Genomic DNA, 23,597 nt, shown 5'->3' on the forward strand with positions numbered 1-23,597 from the left:
GGACCTGCAAGCGTTCTCTGTCAGCGACACCTGCCTGGAGATCAGTCCGGCAAATACTCACATTATCCTGAGACCGCGACCGGGCTACGTGCCCAAGGTTCCTACGATCCCCTTTAGGGATCAGGTCATGAACCTGCAAATGCTGCCCCGGGAGGAGGCAGACCCAGCCTTTTCATTGCTGTATCCAGCCTATACGTGCTTTGCGTATCTTTTTGGACTGCATGCAGAGCTTTAGATGTTGTGAGCAGCTCTTTGTCTGCTTTGGTGGACGGCGGAAAGGGAACGCCATCTCCAAACAGAGGTTAGCTCACTGGGTCATTGATGCCATCTTTCTGGCTTACCAGACCCAGGCCAGGACCGCCCCATGCGGGTTTGAGCACACTTTTCATCTTCGTGGGCACTGGCCAACGACACCTCCCTAGCAGACATCTGCTGAGCAGTGGGCTGGGCGACACCCAATACCTTTGTGAGATTTTACAATCTCAGTCAGTCTCATCCCGTGTTTTCTCAGATCCGAGCTGGTAGAACTCGGTAATGCGGAACAGCCAACCGGGTGTTTTCCGCTTGCACCTATCGCCCTTCACCAAGATGATCCAGTGCGCTTTCTCTCCCAGGCTAGCCACTAAGTGTCGCTTCCTGGACGTTCTTCCTCCCTAGCCTTCTGGCCGGCGAAATCAGTGGAGCAATTTGTGACCAGACCCACTACGAGCCACAAGTGCTCTGTACTGGGGTAGGGCTCCACAGGCTTAATTCCCTCTTCAGGCAACTCCCTGTGATGTATTCCCCCTGTCGGTGGACCCGCGTCTCCCTTGGGCAGTCCCACTGCCCCGGTCGCTGTGTTTGTAGAGCTTCTCCCTCAACAGATAGGAACTACCACCTCGCCGCTCCCACGTGTGGCTTGACAACCCACGTGGTGTATTAGCCACATATCACATACCTCCTAGTCTGGGCAGGATGTGGCCTCCTCAGGGTCTTTTCCCCCTGAAAGAATAGGATTGGGAAAAACCGCCTTCCCCAGATGCATTTCATAGCGTTAAGATAGCCCCAGCCCATAGAGAGAGAAAAGGCAGAGGCTGACGGTCTTGCTCCCATGCTGGTCATGTAGCACCTGTTCCCACCTCATGGGTGCTGGGAATCTAAGGTCTGAATATGACACCTTTTCATGGGGCTTTGGGGAGGGTTACGTAGGGCCGACACAGTTGCTTCTAGCACACATTAGCTTGCTTGCACCTGTGTCAGCAGTTCACGTAACACAGGCTAGTGCATGGTGCTTTTGAACGGGACCCCTTGTGTCACTTCATTTGACACAACATCGAGTGAGTGACAGAAGGGAAACGTCACGGTTACTGTTGTAATCTCTGTTCCCTGAGGGAGGGAACAAGACGTTGTGTCCCTTCTGCCATGACACTAGACCTACCACTGTAAACGGCCGTACCTTATTCTCGGCTCCTCAGTGCAAAAACCTAACTGACAGACACATGCCCGCTTCCCTATATACTCGTATCTCCAGAGGCGGGACATGAAATTCTGTCTGCCAATTTCTCATTGGCCTTTTCTCAAGTTCAGAGGTGCGCGAGGCTCCCAAGGAAGACCCCTTGTGTCACTTCATTCGACACAATGTCTCATTCCCTCCCTCAGGGAATGGAGGTTACAACAGTAAGCATGACGATTTAGGATGGACCCCACTGAACCTCACCGAATTGACGTTGAACTGCGATGCACCTCATTGATCTCTGCCTGCATGACCTCAGTCTAATGATGGACTACACACTTGAAATAGAATACATAGACGATCAATTAATTGCCAACAAAAGCCTTCATCAGCCACCTAACAAAGGACAATTGCATCAATGTGAATTTATGCAGTTAATCCAGGATGGACTTCAAAGACATTGGTCATTAATCTTACAGTTCATACAAAATGTTTAAACAATGTCCCCTAATACTTACTTAGTTTAATAATTTTAAACCATGACTTTAACTATACATAAGTAATATTGGGATTATATTCATGATGTTAGTCAGAGGGGAACTGGCCCCCACAGTGAATCTGGTTTCTCCCAAGATTATTATTCTCCATTAAACAACATTTTATGTAGTTTTGTGTTCCTTGCCACATTCACCTTCGGCTTGCTCACTGGGTTTCTAAATACAATTAATATATGTTTATTTATTTTTATACACAATTTACAATCATTTTCTGTAAATGTATGATTTTCTGTAAAGCTGCTTTGAAAATATGTGTGTTGTGAAAAGCGCTTTACAAATAAAAATGACTTGACTTTTAAATCCAGCTGAAAGGATTGCTCACCTGTACTCACCTGTTAAGTAATTTTTTATCGGAAATTCAGTTTGAAGCAAACTTATGGCATGACTATCATGATTGTTCTCCTTTGAAAGTGACCGTTGGAGGGCAGGGCCAAAAGGTGGACTCAAAGATATTTTTATGGATATCGTCTTGAACTCACACTGACACCTAATGGTGTGGATACAGCATCATTCAAAATCAATAGTTTTCAGTTACTGATGTCATTGTATAAATTCTCTATTTACAATCAGCCATGATTAGTTTAATCAATGAGCAAATGTGTCAAATAACAAACCAGTGTCCTTCTGATTATCAGATTACCAGTTATGTGCTTAGACCACTACACCACCACCACTAAGTGAGTAATATTCAGCTGGTCATGTGATTCTAACATGGCCGCCTCAATGAGGAACCCTAATGATAAAACTGCTTTTATAAGGTTACGACTGCCGTATTTTTGTTTTGTGAGTGATCATTTTATACATATATTTTATTTCAACATTACTATTAATTTCTTTAGGAGTAAACCTTTAAAGTGATCTATATATTTTTTTGTGTTATTTTAAGCAACTTGACAGGTTGAACAGGCTACAACCTCAAACCTCGCTGTAATTTAAAATAAAATGAAAAATATCAAAGGGAGAATCTTATCTGCATGATGGAGATTTATAGTTTTATAACAGTTTATCCATATTAACACAATGTGGAATAATACAAACTGGCACAATGCTACATGAGCATTCACATGAAGGTCTAATGCTGGTGGTCCTCCTGACAGAAACTCCAGTGATATTTATTGTCTTCAGGTCATAATACAGCCATCTGGTTTTAATAGTGCTTCCAGAACACCCCTCAGACAGAGAGGGAGAAGATAGACAGAGAAAAAGTGGACAAAATTACAGTACTTTCATTTGACAAGTGGGTATTAACACTCAACCACACACCCCAATGATAAACATCCCACATTAAACTTTTTACAGTAATGCCGCAGTTCCCGTCAGCTTTAGCTTCTGATTGAACACTATGATTGGGGTAAAGTACATTGATAAATGACACTGGCTGAGCTTGTGAACTCTTTGTTTAGACTAAAGCTCTTAAAGGGATGATTTGAGACAAGTAAATTACATTAAAGAGGTGAAAGTGTCTCTTGCTTGACTGACACATGTCCTGCCCTATAGTGGACACAACAGAACAAGAACATAGATAATTGAAAAGAGAGGTAAGAAATGTCTGTGTATATATATGTGTATATTTTTAATATATGGTAATATTTCCATTTATGTGTACATGAAAAAGACATTGTAGACATATAAAACAATTTCCCTAAAACTAGACCTTTTTAATCTATCTAAGAAAGTTTACAGTTTATATTCAGATTAAATTGTGTCCTAAAGTGCATATGATGCAATGTTACATATTCAACATTCAAGACAAATGAAAGAAGAAATATTAATGTATCTTAACCATTTACATTCCTAAAAGGTGAAAAACCTCTAGGTTACTATTTTAACCGCCGTTCCCTGATGGAAGGAACAAGACATTGTGTCGAATGAAGTGACACTAGGGGTCTTTCTTGAAGGCCTTGGTTATCTCTGAACTTGAGAAATGGCCAATGAGAAATTGGCAGACAGAATTTGCATGTCCCTCCCCTGGACATACGGGTATAAAAGGAGAGAATCGTTCATCTGTCTATTCAGGTTTTGCACTGAGGAGCCGAGAATGAGGTTCGGACGTTACAGTGGCTCGGTACAGCGTCGTGGCTAGGGGGACACAATGTCTTGTTCCCTCCATCAGGGAATGGGGGGTTACAATAATAACCTAGACGTTCTCCTTCTGTTACTCATTCAACATTTTGTCAAATTATGCAACGCTAGGGGTCCCTATTCAATCATGCCATGTACTGAACCGTGTATGTGAACTGCTGATGCAGGTGCGGGCAGGCAGTTGAGTGCCAAAGCAGCAGGCTGCGTCAGACTGCATGTACCCTTCCCCAACGCCCCATAAAAACACCATAAACTTTTTAGGTTCCCGGCATCCCCAAAGGGGGGGAACAAGCGATGTGCCAAGCATGAGACCAGGCCATGCCAGCGCACCTTTTCTCTCTCTATGTTTCTTGCATAGAGTTAAAGTGGCTGGGGCTGTTTAATGCTATAACACGCATCGGGGAAGGCATTCTTTTCCACTCATATTCTTTAAGGGAGAAAAGACCCCTCGGAGACCACATCCTACCCAGGCTGGGAAGAGGTTAAATGTGGCGAATATGTCACATGGGTTTTCATGCAAATGTGGAAGTGGTGCAGTGGTAGATCCTACTGAGCGAGGGAGGAGTTACTACAAACACAGCGGCCGGGGGTGGCAGATGGGAATACCCAAGGGAGACCTGGGACTGTAACGTGGAAAATACACAAGGGGGCATTAATCCGTGATGGCCAAACACTAGGAGCACCTATTTCAGTACAGAGTAGTTAGTACTCGTTGTGGGTCTGGTCGGGAATTCCTCTGAATTCGCGGACCAGAGGGCTAGGGAGGAAAGAATCCAGGGAGCGTGAGTTTAGTGAACTCTCCTGGGAGAAAGAGTGCACGTGATCGCCTCAGTGGAGGGGAAGGGCGCCATGTGCAAGTGGAACACCTGGTCAGTTGTTCTGTATTACCGAGTTGTACATGCTCGGACCTGAGAGAATACGGGTTGAAACCGATTCAACCCTGAGATTGTAGAATCTCGTAAAAGGTATTAGGTGTTGCCCAGCCCGCCGCTCTGTAGATGTCTGCTAGGGAGGTGCCATTGGCCAGTGCCCACGAGGATTCCACACTTCTCGTCGAGTGTGCTCGAACCCGCAAGGGGTGGGCATGGCCAGGGTCTGATCAATGGCGTCGATGACCCAGTGGGCTAGCCTCTGTTTGGAGACGGCGTTCCCTTTCCGCTGTCCACCAAAGCAGACAAAGAGCTGCTCAGAGCTCTGCTGGGGTTGATGCAAATGAGACCGCTTCAGCACTGGCTTCAAACTCAAGTCCCGAGATGGACATGGCGTCGCGGCACATCAGTGTGTTCATCACCCCCTCCTGAAAGTCCACCAGACTTTCAACCCCTGGACAGACCTCTGTTTCAGAAAAATTCTGAATGGACAGATGCACGATTCCCTCCTTTTATACACGTATATCCAGGGGAGGGACATGCTATTTCTGACTGACAATTTCTTATTGGCCTTTACTCAAGTTCAGAGGTAAACAAGGCCTTCAAGAAAGACCCCTAGTGTTGCTTCATTCGACACAACGTTGAGTGAGCGACAGTAGGGGAACCTAAACAATATTCACCTTTCACATTCCCTCATGTTGCTGGAATATTTCATTAGCATATTCAATAATCAGCATACCACTGACGAGGCTTGAAAATCTTAAAGTAATATTCTGGGTTCAAAACATCTTAAGCTCAATCGGCAGCATTTGTGGCATGATATTGTAATAACTTAAATTTTGTCTTTTTTTAAAGAAAAGGAGGGACGAGATGAAAATGTTTTTTGTGGAGATCAACGTAATGCTACAAATACTGTCGATTGAGCTGAACTTGTGTTGAACATGGAATATTCCTTTAGTTTAATTTATATTTTGATGAACCTGCATTTATAATAGCTGAAAGCCAAATCAAATTTGTATGTTATACTTTATATTATTTTAGACACAAATATGTTTCTTTTTTACAGTCGCAATTTTCTTCAACTGCGTAGCTTTTATTTTCTTAAGCAGCATGGAATAATGTAGCTACAGTATGTATAGATACATTAATAGTATTATAATATTAATTATAGGGTTGGTATGTATGTGTTATGTTGCCTATTAAAGTGAACTGCCCAGCGCATCAAAACAACAGATGAAATTTGCTTTTTAAAAATCTCTTACGAGTTACGAAGTCTGATAAAGACTAGCAAAATTAAAGACTTGATTTCACATTCTAGTATAGCATCAACTTCACAGAACATGCAGTTGTAAATTTAGAAATGCCAACAGCAGGTTTATGCAAAGGGCAATCTGCTCTGATAATCTTTGTCTCTTCACAACGTAATGTCCAATAATCCTCGTGGTCGCACAGCAGGCTTGGTCCCTCTAAACAAAAATCAGGATAAAACTCGTTAACATAATCGTGTAGACTTTGTTATTTTGTCTAGCAAAGTATTGTTTGTCACAAAGAAGCAGAGATCATGACTTCACAATAAAAGACTTACATGAACTCTATGGTGGATGCACTGAAGAATTTCTGCGCGAACGACACATATTTTTCTGTGAAGCAAACCAAAAAACCTTTTGAAATGCAAAGAAATCCCATCATTCACAGATCAGTACAGTGTGCTTAAGTCGGCATCATTACGATGATGAAACGCAGACTTTACCTTCTCCCGCAGGCGGAAGTGAACGGTCGGATCTGACAGCCAGGGATGCCTCAACGCTTCCGATGCTCCTATCCTCCAACTGCACACACACAGAAAGAAAATAAAACACAAGTTTTAGGTTCAACTCAGTGTCGAGGACGTTACTTTGAAACTGTAGCTTTCGACATTTGTACACTGAAGTACTCATAAATTAAAATAGTCAAACTAAAGTCAAGCTACTCTTTTGAAAAAGTAGTTACACTACAAGTTACTAATAAAAAGTATGTAACTACACTGATGCAACATAAGGTTACAATAACTTTTTAAAATGGATCTGATGACATTTTCTGGATCAAAACAATAAAGATTTTTAAAGGAATGAACAATTTCAATTGGGTGACGGCATTACACTTGAACTGATCTACACAAAATTCAACTAAAACCAGTGTTGCCAACTATTTTCAATGGAAAGTAGCTAAAGCCTGCTCGAAAAGTAGCTAAATGTCGCCAGATGACGTCATGCGTCATTAGCATATTAATGACGTCATCGCGTCGTATTTGCATTCTGCCTAATTTGTCGGTACTGTAGCCTACTTCAGTTTCTAATAACGGTTATCTCCCCTAAACCGTGCTCATACTGTTTTTATATAAGTATATAGCCGAATGTCCAGTAAAACGGTTCTCAATTACATATTTTCTGTTAGACAACGGAACGGAATGGAACTTAGCTAACGTTACATGTTTATGAGTTTGAAGAAGGTTTATTGTTGTGTTTGGATAAGTAAAATGTATAGAGTCTGTAAATATACGATCTGAAGTCGGAGAGTTCAGAAACCGAACCGAATGAACTAAAACTCTGATTAGTAGTGAATATAAGCGCATGCCAAGAAAAAACGGTCAAATTAAATGTTTTGAATTAAAACAAAGGAGAAGGCAGCTGCTATGTGATCACTGATTGGTTCCAGCTAACACAGCGTGCACATGCGCAGCTCATTCATGTCTATGTCCGCTGGCGTGCAGTCAACGGAATGTGCTGCTCCTCTCAGCCGCTCACTGAACAGAGCAGACGCAGCGGGGAAGTAAGACCTCACGCTTGCAGTACTGGCGATATTTGGAATTTGGAAAGTTGCTAAGGTTTGTCCAAAAAGTCGCTAGATTTGTCGCTAGTCGCTTTTTTGAAAAAATGTCGCTAAAAATAACGACAAAGTCGCTAAGTTGGCAACAATGACTAAAACACTAAAACACTCTAATTTAAAACCAAAAACATAGTAACAAAAAGGCAAACATGTAACTGAATATTTTGCTATAAAAAGAAAATCTAAAATGCCAAATCTGATCTCATAGAATTACATAATTTTACAGACATTTTTGCAAAATGATTTTTACGTGGCTCATTGTACTGGAATGTTAATGCCGTTTACATGAACACTAGAGGTGCTACAACAACGACTTTTATTCACAAATCACGAGTAAAACGTCAGATTATCAGTTCATAAACACTTTTCACTCTGTTCCTCACACAATGCTATCTTATGACATCTAAACACTTTTACTATAGTGCATGAATCATTTTAATGTTTGCATTACATCATCAACTACAAGCTTGTTCAAATGTGATCAAATTGAGCTCAACAGCTAATGCTGTTAATTATAAAGTGGACCTTCTAGCTTGGTACATTCTGAAAATATAAATGTTACTATACTAGTAAAGAACATTGTATATTTCAAATACTATTTCTGGTTACATTTATTGTATAATTGCACAATTTTGTATTTTAAAAGGTAAAAAGTATTTACCTTAATTTGTTGAACATGTGTTAAACCGGTACTGTCTCTTTAAGAAAACAAGCAGTGCTGTAAAGCGCATGAGTGCATATTAACAAGAGAGACTGGAATGGCTATATCTCATGCCATTACCAGCCAATTGCCAAATACAGTAAATACATTATAACCGCATAGCATGACATTTGTTGAGTTATTTACTTTCATTGCAGTGGAAGGTTGTGCATGGAGTAAAATATCGATCTTGGGATTTAAGAATCGATAATGAGATCATTCAAATGAAGTGAAAAGAAAATCTATATTTTTACCCACCCCTATATTTTACACTATCAGATAGGTTTAGGTTTAAGGTTAAGGGTAGGGAGGCGGGTTTTGTTGATTTAAAACTAAATAGAGTACTAACTTTCAAAAAAAACTAATCTGTTTTAGAGAACATTTTATTTGATTCTATTTCATTTCACCTCTGAACTGCTGCGATAGATGTAAAGAAAGTCATTATTCAAAAATGCTGCCACATTTTATGAGGTCAGGCTGGATGTAGTGTTTTGACACTGCTACTTTTAGAGAAAGTAGCTTGTAACTGGAAAGGCTTCTCTGTCACACTACTGACAGGTTTAGTTCATTTAGTAGCTTCGCCACTTTAAGTTATTTCCTGGCCAATACTGTTTCAAATCCTGCATGGGGTGGTATTGCTATCATCACATACCTTTTATCTACAATGAGCAGTTTGGAAATGAAATCCTTGGCTTCTTTTGAGATGTCTATGAACTCGTCCTCCTCAAAGTTCCACTGACAGGCTAAGATGTTATTTAGTGTCTGATTGTCATCATCCCCGAGGAACGGTGACAGACCACTGAGCCTGTTTCATTTTTGAAAAGAAAGTGTGTTTAGTAGTAGTAATCATTTTAAAAAGCCATTTTCAGCATTGCGACAATGCAAATTTAACTAGAAGATTTTGCATGTTGTTGAGTAACTTACAGCATATATGTGATAACGCCCAAACTCCACATATCAGTGTTGAAGGATACAAAATCATAGTTGATCACCTCTGGGGCGAGAAACTCTGGCGTACCGAAATTCACTCGTAACTTCTCTTTGGGCTGGTATCTGAAGAGAATCGAACACATGGGGAATTGAGCCGTTCAGATGTAGTTTACTTACTTTGCATTAAGTTATACAGCTTTTGATAACTATGACAGCAGTGCAGTGATCATACTTACTTTCTAGCAAGTCCAAAGTCGATGATCTTGATTTTATTTGTTAATCTGCTAACACAAAGGATGTTCTCTGGCTGCAGGACACAAGAAACAACATGTGTGATAAAGGTTTCTTTGGTTACTCTCCCTCTCATTTAGGGCCTTAAAAACTGACACTAGAGGATGTAACAGATCATATTTGTAAGATTTAAGTGTAGGACTGGAACAAACAACTTTTTTGACAATCAATGAATATGTTAATTATAAAAAAATATTCAGATAAAAAAAGTCACATTTAATATGAAGCATTTTATTGAAAAATCCATTTGCATTTTAAAAATCATCTAATGTAAAATAAAGTCACTGATGAATGTTCTGTATGTGCAGCATTTTCATAAGGAAATTCAATTATAATTTTTTTTCTATCAGTTAGTTGTTGTAGCCCTATTGTGTTTAGGTGTTTTTATTGTATCACAATGGATCTCTGGTTGTACCTTTAGGTCCAGATGGAGGATGTACATTTTGTGCATGTAGCGTAAGCCCTCACATATCTGCCTGATGAATGTCACTGTGTCCAGCTCTGTCAGCTTGTAGTTCTCATCAATGATCCTGTCAAACAATTCTCCTCCATCAACACTGTTGAAAAGACGAAACTTCATCACTGATCATATTTTTAGTAACTTACCAATAATATTTTTGAAACTGTTTTATCCAACTAGATTTGAAAATGTTCTGAAGAGAATAAGAGTGGTGTTTGCCCAAGCAAATCTAACCGCTACAATGCTCGGCTACTGTGGGGGTCTGACAGGGTGATTCTGCATGGGTAACTTTATGACTGAGCAATAGTAATAGTGTTTGCCTTATCAAGCACCACTGAATATCAAGGTTGCATGAACTCATTTAGAGTCTATGTGTAGAAAACGTATCGGTTACCTAACGTAACCTCGGTTCTCTCTAGATGAGGGAACGAGTATTGCGTAAGCTAGCTTACGCTACGGGAAAGATTCATCTTTTCTGAGATATTGAAGCCAAAAAATTATCCTTAATTTTTGTATCCATTGTCAACGCAGTGCGGCAGCTGCAGACCTTGAGCGGGCTAGCTAGCGAGCTCATAGGTTGCTCTGCGGCAACTGCTGCAGCCTATAGATGAGCTTGGGCGAACTCGCATCCAATGAGAGGCGTCCGCGCGCTCACTGCATCAAAGCCCACCAAAATGGGCGTGACTTGAGTGCATATAAGCGTAATTCGTAGGCTGGAACCCTGGTTTTCATTGACTGAAGCGAAAAGTCGCTCGTGGCGCGAGCACGGCCGGCTACGCAATACTCGTTCCCTCATCTAGAGAGAAACGAGGTTACGTTAGGTAATTCTCTCGTATTGCGTAAGCTAGCTTACGCTACGGGAACCCATTGTCAACGCTGTGCACGCCAAGCATCCACTGTATGAGCCCCAGGGAATTAAGGGGGGACCCGGGGGAGCCCTTATGAGTGGGGAAATAATATTTGGCCGGCAAGAATGCGGGTCATTGATTGTGTAATACATAAGCACATAGTGGGAAGGGAACGACAGAGCGGCGGTGCCGGTCTGTGTGGAATGTGTCCCATCAGTGCAGCTCACCAGGGGAGCTGTAGCGTATTAAACCGCTAGTAGTTTTGCCTGCAGAGCGGGCACTTCCATATTGTAAAATCTGACAAAGTTGGAGGGGGAAGTCCATCCCGCTGGACCATGCCCACGAGGATGCCATGCCTCTAGTGGAGTGAGCCCTAATGCCCAACGGGCATGGCAGGTCTTTTGACGCGTATGCCGCAGCAATAGCGTCCACTATCCATCTAGATAGTGTCTGTTTCGAGGCGGCGAGACCTTTGGTGCGCCCTCCGAACGAAACGAAAAGCTGCTCAGAGCGTCTGAAAGCGGCGGAGCGCGCAGTATACAATCTCAGTGCTCTGACCGGGCAAAGGAGATTGGCGTCGCGTCCGCTATCGGGTGCTGGCAGCGCCGATAGGGAAATGACCTGTGCTCTGAAAGGAGTACCGATCACCTTGGGAACATAGCCGTGTCTAGGCTTTAAAATGACCCTGGAGTCACTTGGTCCAAACTCAAGACACGCAGCGCTGACAGACAGCGCGTGAAGGTCTCCCGCACGTTTGACTGATGACAGGGCAGTCAGAAAAACGGTTTTGAGTGAAAGGTATTTCAAATCCACGGATTGAAGTGGTTCGAAAGGGGGGGGCTTTCATAGTTTCGAGAACTATAGAAAGATCCCAGATAGGAACCGATGGGGGGCGCGGGGGGTTCATCCTTCTAGCTCCCCTGAGGAAGCGGATGACCAGCTCGTTTTTACCCCATGACTGGCCATGCAGGGGTTCAGCGAACGCCACAACGGCTGCCACATAGACTTTGAGTGTGGATGGGGATCTGCCCTTATCCAGCAGCTCTTGTAGAAATACGAGCAGCGACGACACCCCACATGTCCGCGGGTCCAGGTCTCTGTCGGTGCACCATTTTGAGAACACAGACCATTTTGACGCATAGAGTCTTCTCGTGGAAGGGGCTCTAGCGTGTATGATGGTGTTTATTACTCCTTCTGGCAGAGCGACGGGTAGTCGTTGATCACCCACGCATGCAGCGCCCAGCGCTCTGGGTGGGGATGCCAGATTGTGCCGCGAGCTTGAGAGAGGAGATCTGCTCTCACTGGGATGGGCCACGGCGCTGTCAGTGACAGCTGCGTAAGCTCCGGGAACCATGTCTGACTCTCCCAACGTGGGGCTATGAGGAGCACCGAGTGACGCGTTTCCCTGATCCTCTGCATTACCTGTGGCAATAGCGAGACGGGAGGGAAGGCGTAAAGCGGGCGTCTGGGCCAGTCCTGGGCCAGCTGCGTCCTCGCTTCGAGAAAAATATTGGGCAGTGAGAGTTCTCTTTGGACGCAAAGAGGTCTATCTCTGCTCTGCCGAATAGGTGCCATAACGTCTGGACTGTTTGAGCGTGCAGGGACCATTTCCCTGGGGGAATATTGTCTCTGGACAGTCTGTCCGGGCCATCGTTCAGGTGGACTGGCACGTGCGTCACCCTCAGCGAGCGCAGGTGTCACTAGGACCAACTCAGTATGCGTTTCGTCAGATGGAATAGGTTCCTGGATCTGACACCGCCCTGACGGTTTAGGTAGGATACCACAGATCTGTTGTCCGAACGGACCAGGACGTGGTGACCCTGAATGACCGGGAGAAAGCGCACGAGCGCGTACTCGACCGCTATCATTTCCAGACAATTTATGTGAAGGAGCTTTTCCTGAACTGACCATAGGCCGAAAACCGGAGAGCCCTCGCAGACCGCGCCCCAACCCGTGTTGGACGCGTCTGTCGAGATGACTTTTCGGCGAGATATAGCTCCCATTGTCACTCCCCGCTGATACCATTCGGCCACTGTCCAGGGCTGCAGAGCTGAAATACAGGTCTGAGTCACCTTGATGGGCTGGCGGCCTGTGGCCCAAGCCCGGCGAGACGTGCGGGTGTTTAGCCAATGCTGAAGCGGGCGCATGTGCAGTAAACCCAGCTGAAGTACTGCTGCGGCTGAGGCCATGTAACCTAGCACTCTCTGGAATTTCTTCAGAGGCGTGAGGCTGTTCATCTGAAAAGATGCGGCTAGTCGCTGAACACGGCGCGCGCGCTGTGTAGATAAGCGAGCCGTCATTGCCACGGAGTCTAGTTCTATTCCAAGGAAGGAAATTGTCTGACTGGGCTGTAGTGAGCTCTTGGTCCAATTGACTGCAAGACCCAAACTGTTCAGATGGCTGAGGAGAACTGCTCTGTGAGACAGAAGCTCCATATGTGACTGTGCCCTAATCAGCCAGTCATCCAAATAGTTCAAAATTCGCAAACCCTGACTCCGCAGGGGTGCGAGCGCCACATCCATGCACTTCGTGAAAGTACGGGGTGCTAAGGACAGGCCGAACGGAAGGACGGTGTATTGATAAACCTGGCCGTCGAAGGCGAATCTCAAGAATGGCCTGTGACGGGGATTTATCTGAATCTGAAAGTATGCATCTTTCAGATCGAGAGAAATAAACCAGTCCCCCTGGCGCACATGCGCGAGGAGTTTCCTGATTGTAAGCATTTTGAACGGTCTTTTTGCAAGCACCTTGTTCAAAACCCTGAGATCTAATATGGGTCTGAGGCCGCCATCTTTCTTGGGAACAAGAAAATAACGGCTGTAAAGCCCCGACTCGCTCAGAGAGGGTGGCACTTTCTCTATGGCCCTTTTGCACAGAAGGCTTGCTATTTCCTAGCATGCACGCTGCTTCCGTGTTCACAGTGGTTTCGAGCCGCGCTCTGAAGCGAGGAGGGCGGCGATCGAACTGTAGCAAATAGCCCTGTTGTATTGTGCTTAACACCCACTTGGATATCCCTGGAATAGCTTCCCATGCTTTGAAGCGTAATGCTAGAGGGTGAATGGCCAATTCGCTCTGATTGCCGCACACAGAGCGCTGAACAAAATGTGTGAGCGCGTTTAGTGTGTTTATGCATGATTGCTCGCAGACAGCATGAACAGGCTGTTTTGTGAGTGACTTCCCGATTGGAATGAATGGGGAAAGAGTCACATCTGTTACGTGATGCGCAAGCATAGTCATGGGCATGGGACTTACACACAGAGGAATGTTTGCTGGCCGTGTAACAGAGCGGGCAGAGAATGGGCGCGCGCGCACGTATTCGTGGGCGCATTTATTGACTCTAGCGCTCGAGCGGTTCATAACCGCTTTATGTGAGCGTGCTCTGGTGGGGACACGAGACATGCAGTGCTTGTGTGTAGAGGTGAACACTGGATTGTGGGCACATTTTCTACACATAGGGCTGGTCGTGTGACAGAGCGGCCAGAGAATGGGCGCACGCACGCATTTGTGGGCGCCTTCATTGACTCTGACGCTCGAGCGGTTCGTAACCGCTTTATGAGAGCGTGCTCTGGTGGGGACACGAGACATGCAGTGCTTGTGTGTAGGGGTGAACACTGGGTTGTGGGCACATTTTCTACACATAAGACATGTTTGCTCTTTACAAGATTTATTTGGGTCGCCGTGAAAATGGCGTTTGAGTGCAGGCAAGCGGGCAGTGTCACCGGCTTGTTGGCTGCTAAATTCACCACTGCAGTAGCCTGAGAGAAGGGGACTGACAGGGGGCGAAGCTTTGACGGTGGTCCGGCCGCGGCGGGACTGAGCCGTTGTTTGTTCAACACAGTTAGGAAGACATCGGCTGCTCGGGTTTCAGCGTTACCTTAGATCGAGGCCCGCGGGGGGGGGGGCGGCGGTCTGCGGCGGCTGTCTGAGCACGATCGAGGGCGGCCGCCCTGTCGATGCTGAGAAGTCTGAGTTTGTTGAACTGGGCGCTGTGAAGAGGCTCGTGCAGGAGGCTGATTCTGGACTTCTGAGAAGCGGTCAACAATGCCACTCACCGCGGAGCCGAAGAGACCGGTCGGAGAGAGCGGTGCGTTGAGGAACGCGGAGCGCTCTGCTTCTCCCATGTCGACTAGTGTTAGCCACAAGTGTCTCTCGGTCACAGTCAGCAAGGCCATGCACTTCCCTAGAGCTTGGGCTGCAGCTTTGGTAGCGCGAAGGGCGAGGTCTGTCGCGCTTCGTAGATTTAATTTAATTTAATTAATTTAATTTGACCAATTGTCACACATTATACATACATTTCTGCATATACATGGTGAAATTATTTATTTTTCACATATCCCAGCTAAGCTGGGGTCAGAGTGCAGGGTCAGCCATGATACGGCGCCCCTGGAGCAGATAGGTTCAAGGGCCTTGCTCAAGGGCCCAACAGTGGTGTCTTGGTGGTGTTGGGGCTTGAACCCACGACCTTCTGATCAGTAACCCAGAGCCTTAACCGCTGAGCCACCACTGCCCCAGTAACAGCCTCTGGGTGCCTGCCTTTCTCATCCCACTCTCGAAGAAGGTCTGCTTGTAGGATCTGTAAAATGGCCATTGAGTGCAGAGCAGATGCGGCTTGGCCGGCGGCGGAATAGGCGCGGCCAATATAGGCGGAAGTCGCTCTGCAGGCCTTAGACGGGAGCACAGGCTTGGAACGCCATCTCGCGGAGGGCGGACAAAGGTGTGCTGCTACCGAGTCCTCGACCGGGGGGATGGAGGAGTAGCCTCTCAGTGGCGCCGTCCACCGACACGAGAGAGGTGGAGACGTGGGAACGGGACCTGGCTGAAAAAGGAGCGTTCCACGACTTTGCAAGCTCCGTGTGTAATTCCGGCAGGAAGGGAGCGGCCCGGGCCGCGGGTGTAGAGCGGCGATGGCTTTGAAGAAAGCAGCCGTCGAGTCTGTTGGGTGCCTGCTCAGGGGGCGGTGACCACTCGAGCCCGAGGCGATCGACGGCCTGTGTGAGGAGGCGTGTTAACTCCCCTTCGACTCCGGCGCGGGTCCTGCTGGATTCCTGGGCCGAGGAGGAGGCTTGGGAGCCTGACCACTCCTCGCTGTCCGAAGCCATGATGGAGACATGACGCGACATGAGGCGCAAGTGGAGCGAGGCATCTTGAAAAAGACGCTCGTACTCTTTTGTGAATAGTTCGTGAGAACTAGCTTGCTGAATAAAAGGATACTTCGTCGGATGGCGTAGCTCACAGGATGGCTGATGGTGGCTGAGACGGCCGGCTTCTTCTAGCGCTGTCCACGCTTGCTTGATGCCCCTTGAACGGCGACGCGGCTTCCAGGTCAGCGATGCGAAGAGCTTCGCTGAAGAGATGAAAATCAGGGTTCCAGCCTACGAACTACGCTTATATGCACTCAAGTCACGCCCATTTTGGCGGGCTTTGATGCAGTGAGCGCGCGGACGCCTCTCATTGGATGCGAGTTCGCCCAAGCTCGTCTATAGGCTGCAGCAGTTGCCGCAGAGCAACCTATGAGCTCGCTAGCTAGCCCGCTCAAGGTCTGCAGCTGCCGCACTGCGTTGACAATGGATACAAAAATTAAGGATAATTTTTTGGCTTCAATATCTCAGAAAAGATGAATCTTTCCCATAGCGTAAGCTAGCTTACGCAATACGAGAGAACCTCTCGTAAGAGAACCCCACAGCTGAAAATCATTGCATGGACTCACGAGACAATAGCCAGTTAGAATGAACCAATAAAAAGCACATACTATTCAAGTACAAGGATAATGTCATTCCTGGACTCGTATGCGGCGTAGAGCTGTATCAAGTTGGCGTGGTCGAGCTGGTTCATAACTTGAATTTCATTCTTCACCACGTCCTTTAATGAAACCATATTAAGCCACCAGTTTATAGCTGAACTCTATGTTTACACTTAAAAAAAGCTTGTCGGATTTTGCTCTTTGTACCTTTTCTTTTTGACTCCTAGCTTTGATTATTTTAGCTGCCAAAGAGAGTCCAGAAGAATTTTCAATGCATTTGTGCACCTGACCGAATCGACCTCTGCAAAGAGAAAAGTAGAAATGAATTAAGGACAATCAAGACACCTAGAAACATATATCGTATAAGTGTTCATGTTTTGCCATTCAGCAGCCTGATCTTATTAAAATTATGTGACGGTGTCAACCTTTTTTGCTAAATGATGTTACATGGTTCATAAGATAGCAAAATTTCCACTATGTGGGACTAAAAGCAAGTTAAATGTTCTCACAAATGGATTAAATTTTTAAGGTTAATGCTCTGTCGAGTTTTAAATCAACAAAAACCTACATTTTGGAAAAAATGTGGGTATAGTGATAGGTTTCTACAAGGTCAGATTGCAAATCAACCAAATATTTATTATAGTATTTCCTTTTGTGTTCCGCAGAAGAAAGAATGTCATATGGGTTTACAAAGACATGTGCGTGAGCAATTCATTTCTGGAATTTTACGTTTAGGGTGAACAATTCCTTCAGGAGTTATTGCAAAAATGTATGAAAAATATTTAACTTATTCTGAAAACATTTCTAGTGGCATTTGTTTGCTGATGACGCATGCTTTGTTACCTATGACATTAAGACATTTTGTGGTTTGAGTGTCTAAATACTTTTTGAAGCCACTGTATATGCAACACTATACTTTAAAAGGCACAGTTTAGGAAGAATTTCAGGGACGCCATCGCAATGCAGTGGGTGTTGTGCTTTTCCAAACACTATTCTATTAACAACAAGAAGGACCTTCTCTTTGAGGAGTTGGATTAACACCTTGCAATAAGCTTCCAGCTGGCGTGAATATACAGTTTCACATACCCTAAAAGCCCTATGTAAAAATAACTGCCTTGACTCTGGAGTTATGAATCGGGTGAGAGGAGACAGACACCGTTGGGAGGGAGTTACACAATTAGCCTTTGAGGGGATTAGCAGACTACACTGTCTGAATTTACACCATCTCTAAAACATTCTGTACTGTAAAATCAGTTCCAAGTGGAAAAAACGAAAGATAATTCTTCAACAGACCCTCCAAGAACCTCCTGTCGGTTGATGGTGTAGAAGTTGTTTATCTGGTTGGGCTTGGCAGACACAACGCGGTGGCTGAAGGGAGCTGGTGGAGGTGGGGTACAGTCTGCAGGACAGTAGAAGATGGCGAAGAATTAACAGAAATGTTTGAAAAACAGATGAGGTTAAGTAGTAGCAGATCCCTGCTGAAAAGACAGGTTGAGTTTTGGAAGCTGGTCTCCAACATCAGATGCTGGTGTTCATCCCACCAGGCTGCTTAAGTAGCTTTCAAGACTTCCTTGGTCAACTATCTTCACAAACGTGGCCATGCTACTTGACCAGGTGCATGTGTACCAAACAATCACTAACCGGTATTGACAGACCGATATATCCACCAGGCCAATTAGCTGGCCATTTTGATTTGCATTATAGAAATTAACATTTATATGAATGTCAGAATAATTAGCTCTCCCTTACGACAGAATTGCACTGTCAACCACCCTGCTCTCTACATATCGGCTTCTAAAAACCTATATTGTTCGACCACTAATCAACTGGACTAGCATGGAAATTCATGCTGGTCTAAGTTGGTCTTTTCAATAGGGATATAACTTTGACACTTAGTTAGTCAACAACATGCTATGTCAGTTTATTTTATCAACCAAATAAAGTTTATTGCAATAACAACAAACTGAAAAAATGTGAAGTGATATAGTGGATTACCTGAAGCTATTACATATCTATTTAGCAACAATGCATTGGAAATCACTGTGAATCTTACCAATGAAGAAGTGCTCACTGTGATACTCATCTTCATCCTCGTATTCATCCTTAATTTTACTGAAATCCAACTCAATCTCCACACCCTCAGCTTTAAAAACACCACGCAGATCTTCGGGTTCCTCTGGCTCCTGCTTGCCTTCCTCTTGACCTTCCTCCACCCTGCTCTTCTTGTGGTCCTCCAAACCTAGATCTTCCTCTGTTACACGTCGTTTGCTGCTCGTAGTCACCTCATCCACTTGCTCAGACTCACTGCTAAATAGCCGAAATAGAACCGTGGTTGAAGACATTGAAATCAATGAAAAGGTTACACTTATTGGATATGGTAAAAGGTATGGTAATTATAGGAGACATTTCATTTCAAAACCAATGACATTAATCCCACCCTTTGCAGCTACAACAGATTCCACTTTTCTGGTTTAGCTTTCCAGTAGATGTCTGAACATTGCTGCAAGGATTTGCTAACAATCAGGCACTACAGCATCAGTGAGATCAGGCACTGATGTTGGGTTTTGGGGTCTGGTTCGCAGTCACCATTCCAATTCATCCTAAAGTGCTCTTGAGTGGTTCAAGTCTAGGCTTTTTATAGGTCAGTCAAGTTCTTCCGAAACATTTCTTTATGGACCTCGCTATGTGCACAGGAGTATTGTCATGCTGGAACTGTAAAGGGCCTTGAAAATGGTGTCTACATTCTTTTGGCCCTCTAGAGTATGATATGGTTGTGAGAGTGAAACCCTATCAGATACCTTTGCAGTGAGTTGTCAGGAGTTGTAGGCTCCTTTGTGTCAGTAATGTCAGGCTCTGAAGGACCCTCATCAGCTATCTGCTCTTCTTCATCTTCTACCTCCTGTTCTTTGTGTGTCTCTAGTGGTATCTCATTACCTTTTTCACTTTGGATGTCCTCTGTCTTTGGTTCTGTACCTTTCCTATCATTGTCTTTCAGCTCCACAGTGACCTTTTGTTCTTCTGAGTATGTCTCTTGCTCAGTTGCATGGGCCTTGGTCTCCTCCAAGATGAGGTCCTGTTGGATTGGAGTAAGCAGACCATCATCTGATTTTTGCACACCACCTTGAACATTTTGGGATCCTTCTGAGCGTTCTGCATTCTCTTGGTTAAGTTTCCGTACTTCCTCAAGCAACAGTGCCTGTTTCTTCAATGAGATTGTATCTATATAGGGGGAAATATTAGAAAAAAACTCAAAAGGGAAATGTTGTATTGTCATTTGATCCGCATATTTAGATTAATCATTTTAAATTCAGAAATGTCTACAATTACTTTAATGAGCTTACCCAGTGTTTTTGTCTGGATTGGTACAAATGTGAGTGTTAAATTTTTAAAAACCCATGTTTCTGGATGGGAACGAGACGTTGTGTCGAATGAAGTGACACAAGGGGTCTTCCTTGGGAGCCTCGCGTACCTCTGAACTTGAGAAAAGGCCAATAAGAAATTGGCGGACAGAATTTGCATGTCCCGCCCCCGGACATACGGGTATAAAGGGAAGCGGGCGTGCGTCTGTCAGTCAGGTTTTTGCACTGAGGAGCCAAGAATAAGGTACGGCCGTTTACAGTGGTAGGTCTAGTGTCGTGGCAGAAGGGATACAATGTCTTGTTTCCTCCCTAAGGGAACGGAGGTTACAACAGTAACAGTGATGTTCCCCTTCTGCCACTCACTCGACGTTGTGTCGAATGAATTGACACAAGGGGTCCCGTTCAAAAGCACCATGCACTAGACCATGTTACGTGAACTGCTGACACAGATGTAAAGTTGCCTGGTGGAGAGAGCTCTGGCTTGGTTGATCGTGTCTACAACTGCAGGTGGTAGGTCACTCAGACCTTCCGCGTCCCGTCCAGGGGCCAGACGTGGAGATTTTAAATTCAGAAATGTCTACAATTACTTTAATGAGCTTACCCAGTTCCACTGGATTGGTACAAATGTGAGTGTTAAATTTTTAAAAACCCATGTTTCTGGATGTGATGGTACTGTAGTTACCTGTTGAATCAGGTGGTTTCTTCTTCTTCTGTACTTTGAGGCCTTTGATGCTAAGATGAATCTTCCCGTCTTTACCTTTATGATCCTTTAGCTTTAGAGCATCAGGACAAATAGAGCAAAAAAAAAAAAAAAAAGATAAGCAATTAGGATAAAGTGTGAAAAGTCTGTTTTTCCTCCACAACAAAACAAATTCAAACACTATGTAATATCACATGTAGTGAATTTGTGTAATTTCAGTTCAGACATGGTTGACAAACCTAAAAAACTAGCACATTTCCTTGAAGCAAGGAGATGGTTTGCTCAAAGATGCTTCAGCTTGTAAGTAGACTTTTTTTGGCTCACATTGACTCAGGAGAGTTATACTATGAATCCCTTTAGAGCCTTTAATAGAGATAGTTTTCTGTTGCATATGCAATATTAGTGGGATAGGTTCTCTGTCAGAAAATAAAGTGCAAAATTGCACATTTAGGGGTACAACAACTTGTCACTTACCTTCGCATGTCAGTCGGAAATGTTTGAACTTTAACTATCCCTAAATGGTACACATTTACAATGAGGTGATAGCAATGATGATGATACAATTTACAGGGGAGGCATTAAACACTTCCTATTCTTCAATGCTGTAGCTTTAACTCACCTTAGGAGTGGCAGGCACACTGTTATCTAAGGACTGCCTTTTGGTACTCTGCTTGCTTTTACTATCCTTGGACTTGATAGCTGAATCCACTTTGCTCTTCCGAGCAGTTGGCCCTTTGAACATAATATCCATGATTTTGGAAGTTTTCACAGTCTCTCCAATAAAGCTGACTACTTGCTGAATGCTCATCACAAGTCTTTCCATTCCCTCCAGCTTCTGGGTTTGTTCTTCAGAGCGATGATTTACTGTCAGCATGATGCTGTTCATTTCTTGGCACATTTCCTTCATCTCATGGACTGGTCCTGTACGGATGGCTGGAGGTAGATGGATCTCCTCCTTTTCCACTTTCAAAGTTTCTACTTCTCTCTCAATTCCATCAATATCCTGAGACATGCCATCAAGCCGGCTGAGCACTTTTTCCTGGATACTTATGAGCCGGTCCATTTTGTTGCTCAAGGACTCAACCCTGACCTGGAGAAGGTCAATTCCTGTGCTAGAGTCAGCAGAACTCATGGTAGCATTGAAGACTAAAACAAACCTGACCTGTTGGCAAACTTACAAAGATGCTCCAGCAAAAGATGAACTAGAAGAGGTAGCCAACGTGGTCTGTTTTCTCAACAAGAAACCAATAATCCAACAATGAGCCAAGCAGGGATGATGATATCAAACAAGAGTAAAGCCAGAAAAAAAACAAGATGCTTTAAATCCCACAATAAAAAGTTGATTCATCCATGTCTTGCTCTCCACTGAACACTTTATGTGCCTCTACAAAGTGGAGGTCATTTTAAGAATGGCATGTGCCGGTCTCACTAAATGTAACTGGTGTGAGGGGGTTTTACGTCAACAGGGTCCAGGGAGGGGCTATTTTTGGCTCAGAAATTGCTGTGTGATAGCAGAGAAGCTTTGAATGCTAAACCCATGTCAGCTCCCTCCCTGCCAGGTGTCAAAGGGGCCCTGGAGACACCCTGTTTCCAGATATGGCTGCTCAGTCAATGAATGGAAAGAAACTTATGTGCTGACTTCTCTTTCACCTTGAGACATCATGTTATTTAAGATTTCTGATTGTTGGAACTTTCCAGCCACGAGTTGGGGAATGCAAGAATTTAATGCAAAAACAGCCAAATCTGAGTCTCTTTTTATTAAATAGTATCACATGTCCAAGGAATTCCTCTGATGTATGAGCAAACTGGCTGATGGTGCCTCACTACTAATGAAAACAAAGAGCCTGTGGAAGACTTTTAATCCTCCTCGACTGAAACTCGAGCTTGTGTCACTCTTATGACTCATCCACTACAGTCCCCCTAAAACATCTTACTCATCCAATATTAAGACAGAAACATTTCAATTTTACTTTAGATGATGCTATATGAAGCCCCTCTACCTAGTTCCACCATAATACTGCTCACCTGATCTAGCAGTTGTGTAGTAGTCGAACAAGTGATTGAGATCACAATAAATGAACAGTTTTTGACAGTCATAATCACTTTGTTGTTCTTGAAAGTTATCAAGTATCCTCTTAAATAGATTTCCATATTTCTCAAATTTCAATCTGCAAGCTACGTCATGTCTTCGCTGAATAGCATTGGAAACACAATTTAGGGCACTACACCAACAGCATAGTCATGAATTCAATTTGGTATGTTCCCAGCAAGCACAAATGTTTATACAATATTTAAAAAAATGTCAGTTTGGTTGCATTTAGGTTACTTCCCTGGACACTGTTTTAAATAATAATAATAATAGCTAGTTATAAATGTATTTAATCAAAACATGACATGCAGTTTACATATTTGAATGACCAAAAATGGCCAGTGCTTTAAGAAAAAGTTTCATATCAACAGTTTTCCCAAGCAACCACTGGTAGGCGCCATGATGCCTGTTTGCCTATTTTGTAGCAATGTTCAGAAATGAGCGATTCAGACTGAGAACAACAATCATTGAAGTGTTATTTGGAGTTAAATGAATTTCAGCCTCAACTTGTGTCATAACTAAAAGTAGTTCATAATATCAACATAACTCACCATCGCTTCATGTCATCTACACACTCAGGTGAGGCACTGCCAATAAAATAATGTTGTGTAAATATATAGGCTATTAATTATGGAGAAACAAATCTGATCCTAGCTGATTAAGTACTTAGAATAA

The 23,597-nt window shown here is 44.1% G+C and overlaps 1 protein-coding gene across 1 annotated transcript; it reads right to left on the reverse strand.

The window, feature by feature from the left end:
* Positions 1-4,656: 4,656 nt before the first annotated feature.
* LOC127644836 (myosin light chain kinase 2, skeletal/cardiac muscle-like) lies at positions 4,657-22,210 on the reverse strand. Its single transcript, XM_052128235.1, has 14 exons — positions 21,453-22,210; positions 20,816-20,906; positions 19,573-19,993; positions 18,828-19,081; positions 18,068-18,173; positions 16,982-17,075; positions 16,784-16,893; positions 10,142-10,283; positions 9,672-9,742; positions 9,430-9,558; positions 9,158-9,310; positions 6,691-6,769; positions 6,526-6,580; positions 4,657-6,406 (listed from the first exon to the last, which is right to left on the reverse strand). Exons 1-13 carry the CDS (start codon positions 21,963-21,965, stop codon positions 6,533-6,535), a joined length of 2,211 nt encoding a protein of 736 aa, XP_051984195.1. The 5' UTR covers positions 21,966-22,210; the 3' UTR covers positions 4,657-6,406; positions 6,526-6,532.
* Positions 22,211-23,597: the final 1,387 nt, after the last annotated feature.

This window comes from Xyrauchen texanus, chromosome 6, assembly GCF_025860055.1.
Source record: "Xyrauchen texanus isolate HMW12.3.18 chromosome 6, RBS_HiC_50CHRs, whole genome shotgun sequence".
In the NCBI taxonomy this organism is placed as follows: Eukaryota; Metazoa; Chordata; class Actinopteri; order Cypriniformes; family Catostomidae; genus Xyrauchen; species Xyrauchen texanus.

What these genes read in the sequence shown, in the direction of transcription:
- LOC127644836 (XM_052128235.1), bottom strand. Translation starts at nt 21,965, where the DNA reads ATGAGTTCTGCTGACTCTAGCACAGGAATTGACCTTCTCCAGGTCAGG. An exon ending in GTGTGCCTGCCACTCCTAAG is followed by an intron (nt 20,907 to 21,452) that starts GTGAGTTAAAGC and finishes GATGCTCTAAAG; the next exon opens with CTAAAGGATCATAAAGGTAA. An exon ending in CTAGGAGTCAAAAAGAAAAG is followed by an intron (nt 16,894 to 16,981) that starts GTACAAAGAGCA and finishes GTTTCATTAAAG; the next exon opens with GACGTGGTGAAGAATGAAAT.